At 53.6% G+C, this 22,841-nt stretch overlaps 1 protein-coding gene across 1 annotated transcript; it reads right to left on the bottom strand.

Annotated features, from left to right (window-relative positions):
• Positions 1 to 636: 636 nt before the first annotated feature.
• Positions 637 to 22,283, bottom strand: SLC13A2 (solute carrier family 13 member 2). The gene is made up of 12 exons (XM_024734328.1): positions 22,123 to 22,283; positions 8,881 to 9,009; positions 7,965 to 8,101; positions 7,655 to 7,869; positions 6,919 to 7,099; positions 6,695 to 6,817; positions 4,626 to 4,844; positions 4,325 to 4,413; positions 3,916 to 4,037; positions 2,623 to 2,784; positions 1,852 to 1,989; positions 637 to 1,359 (listed from the first exon to the last, which is right to left on the bottom strand). The coding sequence occupies exons 1-12, from the start codon at positions 22,222 to 22,224 to the stop codon at positions 1,189 to 1,191; spliced, it is 1,788 nt and encodes a 595-aa protein (XP_024590096.1). The 5' UTR covers positions 22,225 to 22,283; the 3' UTR covers positions 637 to 1,188.
• Between the last annotated feature and the right edge of the window lie 558 nt (positions 22,284 to 22,841).

The raw sequence follows: 22,841 nt of genomic DNA, 5'->3' as shown, positions 1-22,841 counted from the left end.
GTGACATCGTTCCCCACCCCCACCCTGCCTTGCCAGATAAATGAAAACTCTGGAATTCATGAAGGAGGAGAGGCAGAGGAGTGGGGGAGGGGAGGTTGGGAGGCAGAATGATCCAGAGTGCAGTCTGGTCCTGGACTCTGAAGGCCATAGTTTTGAACCTGTTCCTGTGAGTCTCACCTGTATCCTTCTTGCCGCAGGTTGCCATTTGGGGTGAGGGTCCCTCTTTCTGGGCATCTAGCATGGGTCAGCCTGCCTCCCCTGGTCTGGTGGGACTGGTTTTTCCAGCTGTGGAGGGGTCCGTGAGGAGTTGGCAGGGGCAGAGGGTTTTACGTAAATGCCCAGGGAGGGCTCTGGGAACGAACGGCGAGGCTGGTTTTCTCAGAGACATGCAGGGAGTGGAAGCTCCCAATTAGCCGGGCCGGGTGGTGTCAGTGCTGCTTTCCTGGGTGGCTGCGTCCACTCCGACAGGCCTTGGCAGAGCTCCCTGGCCATTACCTTCTCCCTTGGGTGGGAGGGGTGCCAAGGGGGCCGCCATACAGGACAGATGCCAGGTCCCCTCCCAGCGTATTTCCCAACCTGGGGTCTGAACCATGTTGGGGAGAAGCCCTGGAAAGTGCCGTGAAAAACCACCACAGATTCTACTGAAAGACTTTAATGGGGCTGATATTTGAACCTCCCCCCAGACCTTAGAGGCTGGGGGGAACTCAGTATGTTGGGCCGGTCCCAGAGACTGTAGCCATGGCAACTGCTGGTAGGCTTTGCTGCCCAGGCAGCTCCAACCCTGAGTTTCAATAAATAGAGGACAAAAGGGTCTGGTCACCCACCAAGCTGGGGAGACAAAGACCTGGAGTGCCAGACAGAGCACGCTGTCGCGTCTGTGACCTCGCAAGTGTACGTTGTCAAGTACACACCACCTAGGATCAGCACACACACAAAGCCGCCTTGCAGAACATCCTCACATGACACACCATCTTTACACACACACACGTACATACACATACACGTACACACACTTTCCTCAGACACGTAGGACTGAGCTCACATACATCTCCCTCGAAGACACACATGAGGTTAGGTATACATGTGCCTTTCTCTCAATGTTTGCCTTGGAGCCTGGGTTTCCCCTCCCAGCTCAGAGGAATAGGAACGAGGTGGGTCTTCCTGGCTTGGGCCAGATTATACCGTGCTCTAGGGGCTGGGTGTTGTGACGTTTGCCTGGCTGACCCCACAGAAGCCTGTGGTGTTGGACTGGGCCCAGGAGGGGAAGCTGTGCAGGTCGAACATGGGGATGCTCCAGGTGTTGATGGCCAGCGTGATGACCAGGACCCCGATGATGTTGAGCATGAATCCTGCTCGGGCCTGGGGTGAGGAGAGCCAGTCTGAATGAGTGGGTGTTGAGCTGGGCCAGTACCCATCCCTTAGGTGTTCATAGGTGCTCAGGAGCTCTCTCACTAGCAAACCTCTCCCTGGGAAGTCCTCCCTTGGGTCTAACCTGCAGCACTAGGAGGTGCCCCTACCACCGGCTTTAATCCCAGTGCTCACAGGGGAAAGGGGAGCTTCCAGAGCCCTGAGTCATTCTCTCTGAGTCCATATCCCTGGGTCCGGGTGCCTGGCATCTTGGTGCCTTCCCTAAGTTCCTCACCCCTCCTCTCCCTCTCAGTGGCCTAGGGCTGGCAGGACCTGAAGATACTCCAACTGGGGATCACGTTCCAGCCTCCCCCGCTGCCACCCACCCCAACAGGGTCCACTCTAAACTCTGAGAATCTCAGCAGCTTTAAGCTACTTTGTGGTTCACCAAGATGGAAAGACAGAGCAGGGAGTGCTGAGGCATTGGAGACCCCTGCCACTCACCATGTCTGTCACTTTGAGGCCTCCGAATGAGAAGGCGATGGCGTTGGGCGGGGTGGCCACAGGCAACATGAAGGCCAGGGAGCTGGAAAGCGTGCAGGGGAGCATGACGTAGAGAGGGTGGATGCAGATGGCCTGAGACTGGAGGGGGAGACAGTGGGGCAGAGCTGATCGCAGTCTCCATCCCAGAGGGGAAGGTGTGGCCCCCATTCTCCTGCTCCCCTCTCTGAGGGACAACCGCCATCCCCACCCCAATATACACTCTGGCCATGAACCCACCACTTCTGCCAGAAGGTACCTGGTGACCTGGAAAGGGCCCCTTGACCTCTCTGGAGGGGATAAGTGTGCAGCCCTGCCCTGTGGGGCATGGGAAGGGGAGGGACCCATAAAACGGATCTCAAAGGGGCTTGTGGGTGTCATCATCAAAGGCCTGGAGAAGGGGCTGGGGACACTCCGGGGAGCAATTTCATGCCGTCACCTCAGGAATGACAAGAACAGGAGCTGGCCCAGGGAGGTGGGCGAGGCCACCAGTGATCCCCATCAGGATACTCCAGGGGTGATATCATCAGGGATGGAGTGAGTCAGGGGGCAGAGGGCCTTGGGGCCCAAAGTTACTGAAGAGCCTGGGGAAGGGTGGAAGCTCAGGGGTCTTTTCCCAGAAATGAGAGGAGGTGCAGACAGGTCATTCTGACCTTCAGGCAGGGCCCCACACTTCTGCAGGCAGTGTGGGCAGAAGGGCTGCCTGGAGGAGGTGTGTCTGCAGGGCCAGCTCACCATGGAAGCCAAGATGGGCAGGAAGATCGTGGTGGTGGCCACGTTGCTGGCGCACTCAGTGAAGGTGGCGATCAGGAGGCAGAGGATTAAGGCAATGGCGGGAGGCGGCACGCTCTCCAGCGGGGTCAGCTTGTCCCCCAGCCACTTCGACAGGCCCGATTCCTGTAGGCGAGGAGAGTGGTGTGTGGGAGGCTGGGCTGCCTGGGGCCCCGGAGTCCCCTGCTGAGGCTCTGGGAGGGTCCTGCTCCTGCCTGCGCCTCTCTAGAATCTTCAGAGACAAGGGCAGCTTGGGAGGGAAGATGAGACCCAGCTGAAACCTGGGGGCCCCCTCTACTGCTCTTGAAGGACAGTTGGGTGTGGGCAGAAGGGTCAGATGGGAAGCGAAGGGGCTTTCTTGGGAAACCTGGGGCTTGGGGAGAGTAAAGACCTTTGACCCCATTTACTCCTGCTCTCCTGACCTCTCTTCAGGAGGTTCCTGGCCAACCTGAGCCCTCTGCCTGCCCCCTCCAGCCTAGCAGGTTGGGACAGGGGGCGACCTTGCTCCCAGCAGGGAGGGAGAAGGGGAAGGGCCCTGGTAGAGGCTGGGAAGAGGCCAACAGGGGGACGGGGACAGTTCACAGGGTCAGAAGAGCTCCAAGGTCTTGCCTTGCCCACACCTATAATGCCAGACTGTGAGCCCCAGGGAGCTGGGACTTTAGTATATACAATGTTGCCTACTTAGCACCCAGCACCCAGCACAGCGCTTGGCACAGTCAGTGAGCGCTTGATAGAGGAACTAACCAATCCCTGACCCAGGATAGCTCCTGTCCGTGCAGTGAATGAGCTTAGCCAGAACACGGAGGCCTGGGGGTGCAGGTTCAGGGATTTCTTTCTTGGATGGAGGCTATGGGGAATGACGACCCGGTCCCCAGAGCCTGGCTGGGTATGATCATGGTGCCCCCTGGTGGCCTCAGCCGGCAAACTGCGTCAACCCAATGCCAGCCAACTACTCCCTGGTGCTAAAGCTTTGGCATTCTCTGTCTGGCAGGCGGTGAGGGGATGGACTGGGTGATCACCGAGTACAGTCCCTGCTCACCAGAGAAGCCCCCACTACGGAGAGGTCCCTATGGCTTGTGTTTCCTCCCCCTCTCTTAGGGCTCTAACCTGTTTCTCCAGCTGCTGCAAAGGCTCTGCCCACCAGGGGGCTCCTAAGTGGGGGGTCAGGGCTCCCCTGTGTGGGAGAGAAGCAGGGCCCCTCTGTCCCTGTCACAGGGTCTCCCTCAAGTGGGTTGGGGAGGGGGTGGGGTCTGTCACCTCACTGCCCTTGGCCAGGGCAAAGCCGCCGCCCAGAAGGAGCACGATATTCCAAGGCATCTTCTCTTTAACTATTTTCCAGTTGAGGAGGGCAGGAGGGGCCTTCAGCTTCCCTGGTTTTCCTACTCCCCAAGCAGAAGAGGATGGGTCACCAAGAGCCAACAGGCTTTCCTCCCCTTCCCTCCCCCCCTCTGTACAGGCGGGTCCCTATCAGAGCTTAATGCATGGAAGAGAGGGACCCTCAGTTCTGCAACATCACGACTTTGTCCCTGAGTCCCTGTGCCCTTGGCAAATCACCCCAGCTTCTCTGGGCTTGGTCTACTCCTGCCGAGTGTGGTTGAAGGGACGTCACATGCCAGAAGGCGGGGTCTGCCCAGAGGCCCTTCTCTGCCCCAGACCAGGTGCTTACCTGGTTCCTGAGTCAGCCCTGGGATCTTGGAGGGCACGATGAACAAAATTACACCGATTAAGATGGCTACTGTCCCATCGGATGGCATGCTGCGGGCGGGGCAGGGAGGGCAGGCTTAGCGGCTTAGGGCTGCTCAGGGTCACAGGATGGAGGGGGGCTGGAGAGGAGCCCCTCCCACAGATGTGCCAACCCCTCCTGGCAAGTTCCCCCCACCTCAACCCAGCATTACCTCCTGTTCTGCGTTGGGGGCCCTGCTCCCTTCCCTTCTGTTGGAAGTATTTCTCCTCCCCGCAGTGCTCACCTATTCCCATTCTCATCGGAAAAAGCCAGGTTACCCCAGCCGGTGAAAAAGCCTGGCTCCCGAGTGAACCAGAGCACCACCAATAAGACAAAGAGGATGGTGACAGCCTTTTCTGCAAAGGTCATGGGGCCCAGCCGCTTGTGCTCTCTCCGGATGACTTCGAACGCTGCTCGCTCTTGTTTCCTCATCTGGTCCCCCAAGCCACAGCTCTTCCGGAAGCTGCAGGTAGGGATGGGGACAGCTCGTAAGGGCACCACACCAGGCAGGGCAGCAAGGGGCTGTGAGTGCCTGTGGTTTTGTTGTTGTTGTTGTTTTGGCCGGTGCCACGCGGCCTGAGGGATCTTAGTTCCCAGGCCAGGGAGTGAACCAAGGGCCACAGCAGTGAAAGTGCTGAGTCCCAACCACTGGACTGCCAGGGAACTCCCATGAGTTGTAAATGTTCCCAAGGTTCTGGAAGAAGAGCAGAAGACTCTGGGGTGTCATGGCTCTTATTTAGCAGAGGGGAGGCTGAGGATGGGGGATTGGGTTTCCCTGTGCTTGTCCCTGCTCCATGTGCCCTATTGACCCCTCTGTCCTTCCAGGAATTCTCTTTTGCTGAGCCCTCCCTTGCCCAGAGTGAGGAGGCCCTAGAGGCCTAGACCCCAGGCCTCCTTCTGGCCCTGACTCATCTCTCCCCGCCTCCAATAGCCTTTCAGGAAATCCTCCGTTCCCTCTCTTACTGCTTCTGGGCGTCCTCTGCCAGCCTGGGCCCCACCCACACTGTCCTCTGAGGAACAGGAGTCTGCAGCCCACTTCCATGTGCTTAACTCACTTTGACTTTTAACTTTTCACTTGGGCAAATCTCAATTCCCCTGCTGGACTTGTGAGTTCCTCAAGGGAAGAACCGTGCTTCACACATCTTTGAATCCTTGATGTTGCTTAGCACTGTGCTGGTCTCTTTGACTAACACTTTGCTTTGTACCATCCCCAACCTCAATCCAGCCTCCTTGCACCTGCCCAAGCAATGTTACAGCAGCAATGCTTAAAAACTCTCAATGGCTCCCCACTGCCTGGGCAGGATGGACAAATAACAACTTATACCCACAATAACAGTCATAACCACCACTCTTAGCCTGTACTATAGCAGACATCACTAATCAATCCCAGACTTGATTCCAGCTGAGCTCCAGCAGGGTGTCACATGATTTTCAACTCAGAGCTCTAGTGACTACTAGTAATCAAGGGCTGGAAGTGGGAATAGAACCTCTTTACTACTCTTGGCCTCAAGAGCAAGGTCCATACTCTTTATGTGGCACATGAGATTCCCCATAATCTTCCCCTGCCTACTTCTCCAGCTTCATACGCTGATCCTCTTTGTGTTTCAGTCACACAGAACTAGAGTTCCCCCAAACCCAGCATGTGTACAAAGGCCCTTTGTACACAAGCTCTTCCTGCTGCTGGAATGACTTTACCTCGTTCTCTACCTGGCTGACTTCTAACTCTACAAGATTCAGTGCAGGCATCATCTCTGCCAGGGGACTTCTAGAATCTTCACTGTCCTGGGCTGTCCTCCCACAGCACCTGGGCTTTGCTCTGTCACTGCTCCTACCTTATCATCACCCGTTAGATGGTGAGCTCCAAGAACAGGGACTGTCTAATGCTTCTAGTGTTCTCAGTGCCTAGCAGAGGGCCAGGCACACAGTAGGAGCACAACAAGGACTTTTGTAACCGATGATGCTCACAGCGTGTGCTTCTTAAGCACCTGCCAAAGGATTGGGGATTGTTATGGAATGGGACCTGGCCTGGGCATCAGGAGATCTGGTTTTCAGTCCCAGCACTGACACATCTCGCTGTGTACCATGTCTTGAACCTCAGTTTGCTCATCTGATAGATGGGCTAATACTCTCCAAACAGTAATTCCCTCAAATGGCGGGGCGGGCCAAGTGCACAGAAGGGCCTTGGGAGGGAGAGGCCTTCTCACCGGGATGGTGATTATGCCCTTTTCCGCAGGGCTACCTGGGTACCCAACTGGAAGCTCCTAGAGGGTAAGGGCAGGCACCTGGGCAGCTCTTACCCACTCCACCACTTACTTGAAGCCTAAGAAGAGGAACTGCAGCCACACCCAGGAAAGCAGCAGCAAGATGACCATGGTGGGGAAGGCAAAGAAAAACCAGGAGGCGAAGTTCACCACGTTGCCATTTTGGGGAAAGATCCTGAAGAGGGATTCAGGCTGCTGTGTGACGTTTCCCGGTGACCAGCCTGCTCCACTTGCCCCCCAGTCAGAATGCAGACCCCCTCCCACTCAGTCACTCACGAGTTGACCTGGCCTTGCAGTACCAGGTTTGTTGTGGTGCCGGTCAGTGTGGCAATGCCCCCGATGCTGGCCGAGTAGCACACACACAGGCTCATGCCCTGGGTGAAGCGGAGCTGCTCCTCGTTCTGCTGTGCCCTGGACTCCGAAGGAACAGGGTGGGCAGGGCCATCCTGCTTGTTGTCTGGGAACAAGGGAGAGCTCAGGTTGGGGATGTGTGCAGGGCCAGTTCTGGGGAGCATGGTGGGAGCTCCAGGGCCTCTGGGGCACCTTGTCACTGAGCAGCCTAGACCCAGGCTGGGGGGAGGGCAGAGGCTGCTTCCAGGTCTGCAAGGGCCAGCACTCCCTGGAGTCTCAGGCCGGAGTGATCCCCCCAGACACCACCTGGCCCAACCCCTCTTCTGAGAGAGGGAAACTGAGGCACAGAGAAGGGAAGAAGACTGTCCAAACCACACAGGAAGAGTGGAGCCTGGACCCCTGACAACCCACCCAGGCTTCCGCTCTCAGCTTGCCAGGGTGACCTAGCATCTTGGTTTGCCCAGGACTGAGGGAATTCCCTGCCTGTGGGACTTTTCATTTCAAAACCAGGAAAATCCCAGGCAAACCAAGGACACGTTGGTCACCGAACTTCTTGCTTCCCTCTTCTCTCCCTAAACGTGCCAGGATGACTACTCCTATCATGGGCATCGCCTCAGACCCTCCTCAAGGACTGAGGGTTCGGGGCAGGGCCTGGCGTCACCTTTCTCATCAAGCTTGGTCTCTTCCTTCTGGGGACTTGGTTCCTGGAGCTCAAAGGCGGGGTTGTTCCTGCCCTCCTCAGCATCCGTGCCCGTGGGCATCTCGTGCAGCTGATCCAGAACGGCATGGGCAATGGGCACCATCATGGCAGTGGTGGCCGTGTTGCTGATCCACATGGACAGGAAGGCCGTGACCACCATGAAACCCAGGATCAGCCTAGCGACGGACAGACAGACACACGGGTGTTCCAGCATCCCTTCAAGGGCACACCGCCACCCCAGGTCCTCCAGACTTGGTCTGTGGGAACTCACAGGGAGGGCCGCACCCCGATGGTGAGAAGCACACGGAGGGCGATGCGCTTGTGTAGATTCCAGTGTTCCACGGCCAGGGCCACTAGCATCCCCCCGATGAATAACATGTTGCTGTCCTTAAGGTACTCAGTGCTGACCTGGCAGGCAGGGACATTTGAGAAGGAGGAAGGGGTCCCCCCGTGCCTCTGGGCGCACAGGGTGCCGACACTGATATTCCCGCAAACGGTGGTTGGTCCCCTGGGCTCTTGGACCCAAATGGAAATGGTCTTTGGATCATCTGCCATTTAATATTAACCAGTGTCCTGTCTTCCTGCCAAAGTCATTCTTTCTCCCCTCAGGAATGACTGAGACATCATCTAACCTGAATCCACTCCTGTTGCAAGCCATTGACTAGGAGATAAAGCATTTAATGCTCTTTCTAGAAACTAACGCAGCAGTTCTCAGTGTGGTCCCTGGGCCAGCATCATCAACAACCTGGAACTTGCTAGAAATGAAATGCTTAGACCCTGCTCCAGATCTCCTGAGTCAGAAACTCTGGGGTAGAGCCAGCAATGTGTTTAAATAGTTCTGCAGGTGATCCTGATGCATCTGCTCAAGTTTCAGAGCCACTGAACTAGAAGGATACAAACTCTCTAGCTGGCTATCAAGGCCCCCTTTTCCTTCCCTCATCTAGGCCTAGTTGCTCCCACTTTGAATTAACTCTTGACACCAACCATGCACCTGGCATTTCTAGAATGCCTTCCCCCCTGTCTTCTAGTTGACTCCTCCCTCAGTGCTCCCCAACCTGCCAAGCAGAGGCAGGGACCCCTCTTCCGTGTGCCCTGTTCTGTGGTGAAGCTTCCTCTGTCATCAGCGTCCTAGGGCAGACCCCCCTCCATCCCTGGGAGCACGTCGTCCTGTGGGTGGGGAGGCTTACCACGGAGGCACCCATTATGCCCATCATGGGGAACATGACGGTGGGGAGGAAGGCGGTGACAGCCAGGGGCAGAGCCTCGGTGCACCAGAGGAACGCCATGAGGATGATGGTGTAGGCACAGTAGGCTTCCTGCAGGCGGGAGGGGAATAGCAAAGCTGTTGGAGGGGGCAGGCCTGTGTCCCAGAGTCATGTCACCTCCTGTCCCCAGAGAAAACAGGCCGTTTGTAACAGTGTGGGGAGAGCCTGTGAAACTCACAGTCCTTGATTCCTGAGCCCAAGGTCCCATTTAAAAATAGAAATAGAAAACAAAGCAAAACACTCACCACCTTGTCTTTGACCTTGGGGAGCCTAGACATTATAATCCAGCCACTGGATTATAATCCAGTCCCCCTGGGGACGGCAGGGGGCTCAGGTGAGGATCCTTACATGAGATGGGGGCTCATCTAGATGAAACTGGGGCCTGGGAAATGCGGATCCCTGCCCGGTACCCTGGCCTTCCCTGCTTCATCAAGAGCCTGTAAGAGTATATTTATCTGTATGACGATTTAAGTAGTATTTGTTCCTTCTGCTAGGAGCTGAGTTCCATGAAGACAGAGTCAGTTTTGTATCTGGATCCTTGGAGCTCAGGACCCAGGATGCTTCAGAGCAAATCTTTTCTGAATGAATAAACCACTGAAAAGTTTTAGGAATAGTGGGGTCTCCTTCCTAGTAATCCTGGCATGACCACTGTTTCACATAACTCCCCTATCCCCGCCTTGTGCGGGGAATTGTGGAGTAAACCCTGAGTCGTAGTCTTGTGAGTCTTGGGGTACCAGAGACCCCCCTTTCCCTCATGAGGCTCCCAAAGCTAGAAAGGCCTGACCTCAGGTCTGGGAGGGGACCTGGAGCAGGAATGAAGTCAGACAACCCCAGATGTCAGGGGCCCACCCTCCTTGACAGAGCCTCTCCCCAGGCCTGGGGCGGGAGGATGGGGGAATCATTAGCCAGAAGGAAGCCTCCAGGGAAGGGGGTGCCTGGCATCCAACCCTCCTTGGGACACCTGCCCACTGTTTGCCAAAGGAAGAGGCTGCCTGCTGGGACTATGGGCTGGGGGCTCCTCTCTTACCTGTCTCTACTGCCCTGCCCCTCTTGCTTTCTCCACCTGGTATAGGCTGGGCTCACCCCTTATACCTCACGCCTTTAGTACCCTGAAGCTTGAAGGAAGGTCTTGGGAAGAGGAAGCTGCTGTTTACTGAGGAACTCTTAGGAGCTGGGTGTTTTCATGTTTGTAGTTACAGCCGTGGATGTGTGTGGTGGTCTTATGTTATAGATGACCTCCAGGAGGTATGTGGCTTGCTCAGGGTCACAGAACTAGGGAGTGGCAGAGCCAGGTTGGAACCCAGGCAAGGTGTGCAGGATTGCATAATTCTAAGAGCACTCCCCAACTAGTCTACATCAGTGGCATCCTGGGGGGTGGGGTGGCACCCAGCCTGCCCAGCCAAGTCCTTCTGATGCCAGGCTCAATTTCTTTCCATGAAACTTCCACCACTTTCTCACCCTGGACATGAACTCATTGGCACAAAGGGTGGGGCCACCTTGATCCTTGAGCAGAGACCCACCCCTCCTCCTCCCCCAGCGGGCAGTAGATTCTGCTGAAGCTGCTGTTCCTTCAACCATTTTCTCACCTGCAGTGTGCACAGCCTGTTACCCATCTTCCCGTGGGGCTAAGGGCAAGCCAGCCCTCTGAACCCTGGTGTGGCCCCCATGCCCTCACCCCCCAGAATTCTCTGGCCAGAGACAAGGGGTGGGGGCTGGGCCGGATGCCTTTGCTGATTCAAGAAGAAAGCTCTGCTAATAACGGCAGCAGAAGCATCGTCAAGGACTACTCCATGCCAGGCACGGTGCTCTATGCACTTCAGGTGGTTTTTAATGACATTTAGTTGCTCTGTGAGGTAATGACTATTGTTCCCATTTCACGGATGAAGAAACAAAGGTGCAAATAAATTAAGTAAATGTCTCAAAGTCACACAAATCAGTGAAGAATCCAGGCCATCTGGTTCTTGAGCCCCAGCTTTTTGCTTCTCCCCTGAGCTTTCTCCCTTGCTACTGGAGGGTGTCCCCCAGCCTCAGGTGCGCTGTGACCAGCAGGGTGTACGGGACTGAGTTAGGGCTCTGGATCCAAACGGAACTGTCTTCGCTGGGGCCTGCCACTTCCTGTTGCCCGGCTCCGGGCAAGTTCCTTCACTTCTGGGTCCCCATCTGCACCCTCCAAAGAGAGCCGTGAGCATCAGTGTGTTGAATCTGTGGCTCCTCTACTCCTTTACAACTTCCTGGTGTCCCTCTCCGTGTCTGTCCGTCTGTCTCTGGATCAAAACCAAAACCACTTTCAAAGTTCCATTCAGAAGCTTACTCTGGCCCTGGTGGCTCTGGCCCCATGTCCCCATCCCACCCTCCTGGGTAGTCGGTCCAACTGTAGAGTTAGTTGGTCCGTAACTCGCTGACCTGCTTTTCCTGGTTCATGGGGCTCTTAAATGGGGCGTGGAATGCCAAGGATTCATGAAGTTGGATGGGAAAACAATTTCATCTTTTAGCTAACATCTAACTAAGGTTATGAACAGAGGCAACCAAACCATAGAGCTGCTGTTTTGTGGGGGTGGGCGGGGTAGGAGGGGGTGCCTCGCCGTGCAGCTTGCTCCTGTTCCCCGAGCAGGAATCGAACCCCGGGCCCACAAAGCGCGCCAAGTCCTAATCACAGGACCACCAGGGAACTCCCAACACCACATAGCTGTTAACGTTGCTATGGGCGATTTTGTCACAGATACTTGATTGTGGCTGTCAGCTGTTTGGTACCTGCACAGATTAGTGGTTGCAATGGACTCAAAATATATCCCAAAATATTGTTTACATTCATCACTCTTTTGAAATTATGGTAGCTATTATACCAACACTAGATCTTATTTAATGCTTTAATAAGGAAGCATCTGTATTTCTGAATTGCAATTAATTTTTTCATAGTTTTATAACTGTATTTCAAAATGGTTGGTTTCCTTTGTCATCCTATACATTTTATTTCGTGCATTTCAAAGCAATATTCTGAGAAGGGCCCACAGTCTTCACCAGACAGCCAGTGGCATTCATGGCTCAGAAACGGGAACAGAACCTGGGGGATCCTTTCTCCTTGGCCCTGCAATGTGTCTGATTCCACGATCTGTATCCCCAGGGTTAGAAGTGGGAAGTCGGGAATCAGACCTGGGCTCCAGGGCCGCCTTATACCCTCTGCCTTGTTGCCCAGCTCAATGCATCTTGGGCTGGCCAAGCTCAGCTGGTGGCCTATGGCATGGGCCCCAACTGGCTTACTCCCCAGTCATGCTACATTGCACGACTCCATATGCCATCGGCAGAGGGCACAGCCTGCACCCTGTCTGAGGCAGCCCCTCCTGGAGCTCAGATACCAGCAGGGAAGAATTTTCTCTGGGCGGCTAATGCTCTTCTTTCTACCTCTGTCAGTACGTCCTCCTTCTGCGGTCCAGCAGGCTAGTTGTTCCCCAGCTGTTCCTTGGCTGTAGAATGTACTCCTTTCTCAGCCTGGGCTCTGGAGGACAGGGGTCAACTTTCTTTCGCCTCCCTGTCTCTAGCCCCTCCCTCTTTTGCTGGTGCTGGCCTGGGTCTATAAATCCTTCCTTCCCACTTGGGCCCCTGGCCCTGCTGTGCCAGGAAACTACCGTGGTCAGATCCCCATTCCTCTCTCCCCCCAGGCTGTCCCTGCTATTGAGGGGCAGACACTGGGCCTCCTGCCTGCTCATCAGGCTTTCACTGGACAAATAACCTCTCTGCTCCAGGTCTCCAGTCCTGCTGGTTCAACACCTCCAATGCTCCCCTTTACTTCTCTCCAGCTCTGGGCCAAAAGCCTGGTCCAAGCCCCTGCATCTGTTACCAAGATTTCTGCAAGAGCTTCCTTATTCACCTCTAGCTTCCTCTTTTGCCCCTGAAATCTCTTCTTATTGCTGTAGCCAGAGTGATCTTGAGGCACAAACCTGTTTAATCCACACCCTGTCCCCCAACACACACACACACACACACACACACACACACCCCTAAAAGCAGCTCAAATCCCTGCAGGCTTTCCCACTGCTCTTAGGAAAATTTGGGTGCTGGTCTGTGCCTCTCCTCCTTGCTCTCTCTGGTCCAGCCACAGTGGCCCTCTTCCAGTTTCTCAAATGCTCCATCTTCCCTGTAGCCACAGGGCATTTGTACCTAATCTCCTCTCTTGTCTTCCCTCCCCACTTTGCTCACCTGATGTCTACTCATTCTTGAGATCTTAACTCAAATATTCCTTTTTCAGGGAAGCCTCCGTGGGTTTCAGGGGTATAGTCCCCATTTTTCACAGCCTATGCCCCTGTACCTCTTCTGCATAGCACTCATCACGGCCTGTAGTTAAACATTTGCTTGTACAAATTTCTCATGATGAATATCAACCTTTGTCGCCAGACCTTACTCTCCAGGGAGCAGGGTCTGGGTCTGTTTCTGCTCACACTAGCAGGGTGCCTGGCACCTCTACGGAGCTGACACTGGATAAATGAGTGAATGAATGTCAGACACTGGGGTACAGACATGAATCAGACCTGGCCCCAGCCTTCGGGGAGTCTGAGTGCCCTGTGTGGGCTGGTCTGTAGTCATGGCGGGCCGCCTGGCAAAGCCAACAGTGAAGAGAAGAGATAAAGCCTCAGATGGCTTCCAAACCCCAAGGCTGGCAACTTGCTTCTTTTGTGATAGGAAACAAAGGTCAGAGGTCAGGAAACCTGAGCGCCCAGGCCCAGTTTTATTGCCACATGTCCTTGGGCAAGGTATTTAACCTCTCTCAGCTTGGGTTTTTTTTTTTTTTTCATAAGAAATATTGAGCATTTCTAACTATACACACATTACTGTCTTTTATGCAGGGTCCTTTTCTACAAATGGGAATAAGAGAAACACACTCCTTGCTGGGTTATTATGAGGATGAGGGGTGTGACTGAGAAGGTCTAAGCTGTAGAGGAGTGTAGATGGCAGTGAGCTGATTGCTGGGTTGGCCTTGGCGCAGAAACCTGCTTCCGGGCTGCTGGGGAACCAGGGTGGATACATGACATACAAATGAAGATGGTAGTGCCAGGGAATCCAGGGTAGACTCTGGACACTGGGTGTGAGCAGGGTGGGGACCTGTGGGCATCACAGCCTTTACCCGTTACGGGCACAGAGCAGCCTGTGGCCATTGGGCAGCAGCAAAAACGCCCACACTCTCAAAGGTGTCACATCTTATTCGTCCTGGTGATTGAAGGTTAGCCCTGGGGTGGGCTACTCCCACTGCCCCTCTGCGCCTGGCAAGTAGGGATGCTGCTGGGGAGTGAGGCGAGGCCCTGGGTGGCAGCCAGCACCATTGCAAAGGAGAGACCAGAGAATGGAGTCCCTGAGAAGGGGCCCCTTCTCTGAGCCTCCCTCCATCTGGACTGAGGAAGGCTTCCAGAGAGGGCACACTGAGCGGGTACTGAGGGATGAATAGGAGTTCTGTGGGTGGGCAAAATGTGTTAGCATGAGGGAGTAAGCACAGAGGGAATGGAATGAGGCATAAAAGATCAAGATACATTCTTGTGGGGGAAGGGATGTAATGCTTGCCTGCCTGCCAAGAGAGGAATCTAGGACTTTATCTGGAAGACAAAGGTGAAAACGGGAGGAGGCCCTTGAAGGATTGTAAACCGAGAGGGTGACACTGTCAGGTTGGTGTTTCTATTAAAAGATTACGCTGATGCCACCATATGTATTTTTTAAAAATGTGTCCACAGGTGTTTGTATACACATAGGAAAATCTCTGATTCAGGGATTCTTACCCTTTTTTGGTACCAGGATTCCCTTAGCAGCCTGATGAAGCCTTCCAACTCCTTCTTAGAATAATGTTTTAAAATGCATTAAATAAAATGCACAGGATTACAAGGGACACCAATTATATCAAAATACAGTTATTAAAATATGAAAAAATGGGTAAGATAGTGATATAATGTGACTCTTAACTACTAAGCTCTTCACAGGCTAATGACTACTGTAATTTCAAAGTCATGGTTAACATAATATGTCAAGGGACTGGCAACAGCTCTCATACGATTTGAAAATATCTCTGATACCTACTGGTGGCAAAGTCAAAAATATTGTTCTTTACTATCGTGGTTTGTTGTCTACGTTCGTCACAGAAGGAAACGTTTCACCCTTTTGTGCTGTTGGACTTTGTGCAATGTGCATGTATCACCTAATTAAATAAATAAATCACCTCAAGATGAAAATAGGGGGCTTACACCTGCGGTACTGTGGCAGGTGGATTGGCAGACACAGAAGCTGGGAGGTGACAGGTGGCCCTGCTGGGATGTCCAGTGGGGAGATGACAGGGCCTCAGAGAAGTCATGGCAGTAGAGATGGAGAGAGAGGACGGACTCCAGAGATGTTAGGAGATGGAAGACAGAGGGTTTGAGTGATGGCTGCTGGGTAGGGTGGGAGGAGGAAAACTCCAGGTGCCTTTCCTGAGTGTCTAGGTACATAGTGACCCCAAGGAGAGGAGCCATGAGACAGGACTTGGGGAAGGAGGTGCAGAGTGGGCTGTGTGTGTGTGTGTGTGTGTGTGTGTGTGTGTGTGTGATATTCATTCCAGGAGTAATAGGCCCATGCAAATGCCGAATACCTTTGAGAGACTACACATAAAAGGCGACAATGGCCAGTCCATACGCAAATATATGTCCTACAATCTCTGCGGTAACCAGCCCTGTAGCCAAACTACCACCTGCATAGCAACTGACCCCAAATGGGCAGGATTTGCTCAATGACTACCAGCCTCCTTAATTTTTGATCCCCACTCGCTCGCTACCTCCACTTCCAACTCAGGAGTAATCAGTGAAAGCCAATGTGCTCTCCTGACAATCAGAGAGGATACCCCACTTCTAGTTAGCCCCCCTCCAGCTCCCCCCTGCCAACAACCTCCAGTCAGGGCACACCTGAAGGCTTCCCTCTTTCCACTCTAAAGCGTCCCCACCCCCTGCCTTTGAGGCTCTGCCGAAAGCAAGGATGGAGGCTGATTCCCTTCCTAGCCTCGCCTGATCTCATTTGAGTGATCTTTGTTTAATTCCGCACCTTAATGTGAATGCGTTTGTTGTATCATCTTTTGCTTTAAGAGGCCAAAGGGAAAAACAATGGGTCTGAGTGTCAGAGAAAACAAAAGTGCGGGGGAGAGTCCTGACATCACAGTTTGGGCCAGGGCCAGGGCCAGGGCCAGGCCCGCCTGCATCCCCTAAAGAACAAACCAGCAGGCGGGAGTTGAAGATGAGAGAAGCGTTCCTGCACTCCTCCGTGCATCCGAGCCCTACAACTGCCCTGGGCCCTGCTGCTGGATTCCGTTCAGGAAAGCGTACCGCTGAAGAGTCTCCTTGGCTTTCCCATTCTTGACCTTCACCTAGCAGGTGCTGGAAGTGTGGACATGATTTGGTCATCTGGGGGTGAAGTTCGAGTTGGGGAACCTTCTCTCTCTTCTCCAGGGATCTCCCTGGCTTTGGAGGCTGGCCCCTACTCCCAGGACCTTCCGAGGCCAGAAAACCAGACTTCACGCAGTCCAGCGCTGATCGTGGCCACACTTAAGGACCACACCTCACTGCCCTGGGGGTGTTGACCAGACACACCCCGCCTTCCTGTTTCATTGGTGGGAACACCAGGGCCCTCATGAACAGAAGAAGTAGTCTGTGGACATAAGTCAGGGCATCTACACAATGCCCGAAACTCTGTGTTGTGTTTTCTAGGGTCCCGGAATTCAGACAAGGGGCAGAGGGTTCAGGGAAGCATTGTTTATCAGGGAAGATAGAGGCCTTCCAGGCAGGCCCCGGAAGCGAGGTCCAAATTCCTTGCACAGTTTTCGTGCCCACAATCCTGGTCTGTCTTTGGGGTTCAGGAATAGCTTGCAGTAAGGGTATTTTAGTCACACAGATTTGAAAGCGCATGTGCACGCACACACCTACTGTTCTTATATCCTAGGAATGCAGGGATTCAGAGTAAGAAATCCTGCCCTCTGTTCTTAATGTGAATACAGTCTGGATTTCAGCTAAGCTCTGTTCTGGCAAACATGGCACCACGGGCAGATCGTTTTCACAGATGAGTCTGTTGGGTCCTGGGAGGTATTTGCATTTTCGACTCTAACTTACTAGCTCTTTGACCTCTGAGTAAGTATTTATCCCTCGTGACCCTCAGCATAAAATCCTCACTCCTTCCCCGGACGTTATAGGGCTGACATTGACTGGCCTCTCTCTACCTCTCTAAACTCACCCTCAGTCATCTTCCGCTCACTCAGGTCCACATGCCGTGCCGGCCTCAGTTATCCCTCCACCTTGCCAAGCTCACCCCTGGCCTTGGGTTTTGCGCTACGTGTTCTACCTAGATGGCTCCTGGCCCAGAGCTGTGCTTGGCTAGCTCTTACTTGCCAGTCAGGCCCTAGGGAAATATCAGTACCCCAGGAGGCCGTCTCTGATCACCGCATCTAGAGCAGCCCCTCCCCAAGCCATAGTCACAGCCTGCTGTATGGTTTTCACTGCATGGACAGTATATGCTTTTTGTGTGTCCCTCCACACCCCTCGCACCCCCAGGATCGCAAGTTCCCCTGAATCCTACCTCCCACCCCCTGCACCTAAACAGTACCTGTCACACGATACTTGTTCCCTAATAAATGAATGAACGGAGGAGTGAATGAATAGATGTAAGGTTGCTGGCACACCGATGGTGCTTCTTGGGTATCTGGTTGCAGGGGGTGGGGAAGCACTGAGAAGACCTCAGGCCTCACTGGCTCCCAATCACTGGGACCCCGCAGTGGGCAATGGGCATTTCTAGGATTCTCTTGCTAACTTCTCAAACACTCCTTACTATTTCCAATCCCCACGCCTTTGTTCCTGCCATTGCCTTCACCTGGCCTGCCCTCTATTGATGCCTCTGACTGTTGAAATCTCGCTCAGCCTTCAAGGCCTAACTCAGATTCTCCCTTAACTCAGATGGAAGGATTTTCTCCTTCCTCTGAGCTCCTGCAGACTTCTGGCTATAATCTGTGTGGCATGAACATGCGGTCCTCTAGATTGAAAGCATCTTGAGGACAGAACATCTGTATTCCTTTTTGGTAACCCCCAGCACAGAGCAAGAGTTCGACAGACTTCCCAGACTGAACGACAGTGGAAGGATTGACTGACGGCTGGATGGACATGGCGGTAGATGGCTCAAGTGGTGACTCACAACAGGGGACTACCTTGCATCCTTAGACAGCCTTAGCCAAGGCCAGATTCCAGTTCAGACTTTGCCTTCTTCTAGCTGGGACTTGAGGCAAATTCCTTTATCACTCTGGGCCTCAATTTACATGTCTGTAAAATGGAGACAACAGTCGTAACCTCACGGTAACTCAGAGGTTATTTCGAGAAATAAATGGGTTAGTGTTTTGAAGTGCTTGGTACAATGACTAGCACACACACAAATACCGAAGAAATGTCAACAAGTATTATATGGACACAGGCCTGAGCCTAGTCTGGGCCTCCTCTTTCCCACTTCAGGGCCCAGGGCCATGGAGGTAAGCTCAGGATCCACTGCAGAGAGCAGGGACTCAGCAGGAATTCACGACGGGGCCCTCTTTGCCCACATTCACTCATTTGACAAGTATTTGTTGAACACCTACTATGTGCCAGGTACTGGGGGTTCTGCATGGAAAAAGACAAAGTCCCTGCCTTCACGGAGACTACATTCTAATGTGGGGGGGGGTCAGAAAATAAATAGAAAATAAAGGGATACAGGGCTTCCCTGGTGGCGCAGTGGTTGAGAGTCCACCTGCCGATGCAGGGGATACGGGCTCGTGACCCGGTCCGGGAGGATCCCACATGCTGCGGAGCGGCTGGGCCCGTGAGCCATGGCCGCTGAGCCTGCGCGTCCGGAGCCTGTGCTCCGCAACGGGAGAGGCCACAACAGTGAGAGGCCCGCCTACCGCAAAAAAAAAAAAAAGATACATCATTTCAGATAGCGAAAGCCCTTTAAATAACAGGTTTTTGTAATAAAAATGACCGGTGCTGCTCAGAGAAGCCTTTTCTGAGGAGGCGGACTTCAGCTGACATGTAAGAAGTTAGAGGGAGGCCTCTGGGAGAACATTCCAGGCAGGAAGATGAGCAATTTGAGGAAGAGAAAGGCTGGAGAAGAGCAAATAAGAGGCAGGATACGGGGCAGGAGCCCCCAACGACTGGTGGCTACCCTGAGAGGTTTGGATTTTATTTTTTAAGTTTGATGAGAAGCCTCTGTGGGGTTTTAAGCAGGGTAGTGATCTTATGTTTGGAATAGATCATCCTGGAGTTTGGGTGAAGAACGGTCTGGGGATGTAGAGAACAGACTTGTGGTTGCCAAGGGGGAGGTGGAGGTGGGCGGGGGATGCGCTGGGAGTTTGGGGTTAGCAGATACAAACTATTATATAGAGAATGGATAAACCACAAGGTCCTACTGTATAGCACAGGGAACTATATTCAATATCCTGTGATAAACCATAATGGAAAAGATTATGAAAAAGAATGTACATATATGTACAACTGAATCACTTTGTTATACAGCAGAAATTAACACAACATTGTAAATCAACTCTACTTCAATTAAAAAAAAGAGAATGGTCTGGGGAGGAGTAGGGATGGGAGAGAAAAGATGGTGGCCAGGACCAGAGTGGAGGTAGTGGAAAGCGATTCCATTCAGTGTATTTTTGGCGAAAACACTGGTCAACAGGACCTGCTGGTGCTTGTGGAAGTGAAGGAACGAAAGGCATCAGGAATGGCTCTGAGGTGGACGGTTGAGCCATATCTTGAGGAGTAAGATCGCAGGGAGAGTCGGCTGAGATGAGTAATCAGGGCTGTGATCTGGATATGCCAATGTGTATGTGTCATAAAAGGAAATGTTCAGGGCTTCCCTGGTGGCGCAGTGGTTGAGAGTCCGCCTGCCGATGCAGGGGACACGGGTTCGTGTCCCGGTCCGGGAGGATCCCACATGCTGCGGAGCGGCTGGGCCTGTGAGCCATGGCCGCTGAGCCTGCGCGTCCGGAGCCTGTGCTCCGCAACGGGAGAGGCCACAACAGCGTACCGCAAAAAAAAAAAAAAGAGGGAAATGTTCAGCAGGGAGGTGTCCAGTGTTAGTTGGATAATACAAGTTTGGAAATTAGAGCTGGGGTTTCAGATTAGGGAATCATCAGCGTAAAGATGCTTTTTAAGGCAGGAGACAACAGATCACTGGCAGGCGAGGATAGGGAGAAGTAGCCGGGAAAAGTGGTCAAAGGAAAAGGAAAACCAGGAGAAGCACAAAGAAGACAGCATAACAAAGAGGAGGTGACCAGCTGTGACAAGCGCTGCCGAGGGGGTGAGGGAGGTGAGCATGGAACAGTGGTTTGGTGACACGGACGCTGATGGGAACTTGACAAGAGCCCTCCCGCTTGGTAGGGTCTTGGAGACTGGATCTGTCTGTCTAAGGAGAGATGGGTAGTGTAGTCAGACTCTGAGGCCTTCTTTTGGGAGAGAGAGCAAAGAAAGGTATCTGTGGAGGGACTGTGGGACTGAAGGAGGGTTTGTTTGTCTTTTCATGTGAGAGGGATTAGAGCTTGTTTGCATGCTGATGGGAGAGATGAGGCAAAGAGGGAAAAGTTGATGATGCTGGAGAGGAGAGGATAATTACAGGAGCAAAGTCCTTGAGAGGGTCTGGTAGCCAGGGCCCCAGTGGAGGGGCTGGCCTCCGCAGATGGAACCTGGGACAGTTCATCTGAGTCAGGACAGGGGAGACAGCATCTGTAGGTGGGAAGCAGGCGGCAGGGAGGGGTACAGCACAGGGAACACAGGGGCTCCTGACACATCGCACTCCCACAAGGAGGCCTGGCTTATCCTGACTCAGGCTTTCCTGAGTGACCGAGGGCAAGTTTCTAAATCTTTCTGGGCTGTACCTTCTTGGGGAGTAAAATGGGCGTCACAGTTCCTGTCTGTCCTTCCTTCCGGGATTAACACACTTGGCTCGGCCTGTCTGGAAACTGATCTGATGGGTCCCTAGCATAGAGATGCCACTGGCTTTGGCCTGGGATGAGGGTCATCTCATAGGTCAGCCAGGCCCTGTCACCTACCGGGAGCTGTGCCACTACCTCCCTAGTTCCTTATCCTTCTGGGATACCTCGAACAGAAATCTTGCCTCGATTTCCCTGTCTGTGACTAAAGGAAGCAAATGGCTCAATGAACAAGTGAGGGTGGGGCGGCGGGTGTGGGGTGAGGCCAGGGCCAGGATTAGGTCTCAGCCTTCCGGAGCACAGGCTTTGTAGCCAGACCACACCCCCAGCTCTGCCACTGCCTAACTGTGCCACTTGCCAGAGGGGGGTTTCCTGTGAAGCTTGGACTTCAAGGCCGCCTCCTGGACCTACCCTTCCCAAAGTCCCGTGTTAATTTTAGATTCAAGATCTTGTCTTCTTTTACTTACAAGGGGGGGCCCCAAAGTGTATACTATCTGACCTCCAGAAAACAGGATCTGCCCTGGGATTTTGGGTGACTTAACTTCACTTTCCCCGTCTGTAAAATGGGAGGCAGACCTGCGTCATAAGATGAGAGAGAGGGTTCCTGGGTACATGGTACAGGGTGTGCAGTGGGGGGCTCCAGTAAATGAGAGCCGAAGTTATGACTCCTGCTGCTTGCGTGGGGTGGGCAGGAAGCAGTGGCATTTGCCCCTCCATTCAAGGTGTGCATCTGTATTGCCCACTGGCAGGATGTCCTCCTTCAATTCCCACCCCTCCTCCGCAGGAGACTTAGCTCTTGGGATCACAGGTGAGTGCCTCCTCTTTCTGTTTTTACTCTTAAATGCACAAACTGTCTGAGGCCAGCTTCCTTCTAATCCCCTTCCTTCCCTCTCAAGCATCTAGCCCAGCTCATACCCTCCCAGTCAACTCACCTGCTTCCACCTGCACCTCCTTTACGGCGCTAGGTTTCCTGCCTCCCAAGGGAGTAGATACCAAGTGCACCTAAGCAGTTCACATTGGGCTCCTACTACTGGGTGCCGAACAAAAGCCTCCCATTGACCTCTTACTCCTCAGGCCTCAGGAGGACCAGGCGGTGACAGCCTAGGCTGTCAGGCTAGGAGGGATGAATGGGTGATGCTGGTCCTAAGGATGCCCAACCCCAGGGCCACACGGCCCCTCCCCTGCTCCCTTGGAGCTTCTCTGTGCCCAGGACCCCACGTCCTTACCTTAGTCGGGATGAGGATGGGCAGAGGCAGCAGGAAAATGGGTAGGAAGAATACAATCAGGTAGAAGCGATAGGCCCACAGGCCCTGCCAGCAGGTGGCCATGGTGTGGATCCACGTGGGCTGCCGGGTCACCCTCCAGATCCAGGGAACTGCAGGACCGACAGTGTAGCAGGTAGGTGGCTAGGCAGGCTTATATAAAGCCGCTGGAGGGTTAACCATTGACCCACCCTGGCAATCAGAGCGTTTTTAGAGTCTGGGAGGTGACAGTCAGGAAGAGGGATCTGCAGGGAGTATAAAGATCAGGAAGACTTTGCAAACAAAGGGAGGAGGGCAAGATCCAGGGATAAAGCCTTCAGTTTCTTTCAAGAAGTTGAGCCCAGAGTTAATTCCTTCTGTGTGTGGTCTACTAAGGGCTGAATATGGAAGGAGCAGGAGAAGGAAGGGTGCCTGGGAAGCCTCACAGCCGGCATCCACGGAGCAAGACCCAGAGCACGCTCCCCAGCCCAGTCCCCCTCTCTCTTACTCCTCCAAAGAGGAGTTCTCTGAGCAGTTTATACAGGGCCTTGGGTGGGGCAGCCCAGCCTCCAGAGACATCCTGCCCTCTGGGGGTTTCCAGTCTAGGACTGAGGAAGGGCTGCAGTAAGCCCTTCTCCTTCCAGGTATCAAGGAAACTGTCAGAGCCACTGGAACCGACCAACTCGTATTCACTGTGTGCTGTG

Source organism: Neophocaena asiaeorientalis, unplaced genomic scaffold, assembly GCF_003031525.2.
Source record: "Neophocaena asiaeorientalis asiaeorientalis breed wild unplaced genomic scaffold, Neophocaena_asiaeorientalis_V1.1 scaffold129, whole genome shotgun sequence".
Classification (NCBI taxonomy): domain Eukaryota; kingdom Metazoa; phylum Chordata; class Mammalia; order Artiodactyla; family Phocoenidae; genus Neophocaena; species Neophocaena asiaeorientalis.
This window is presented reverse-complemented; position numbering and strand designations above follow the sequence as displayed.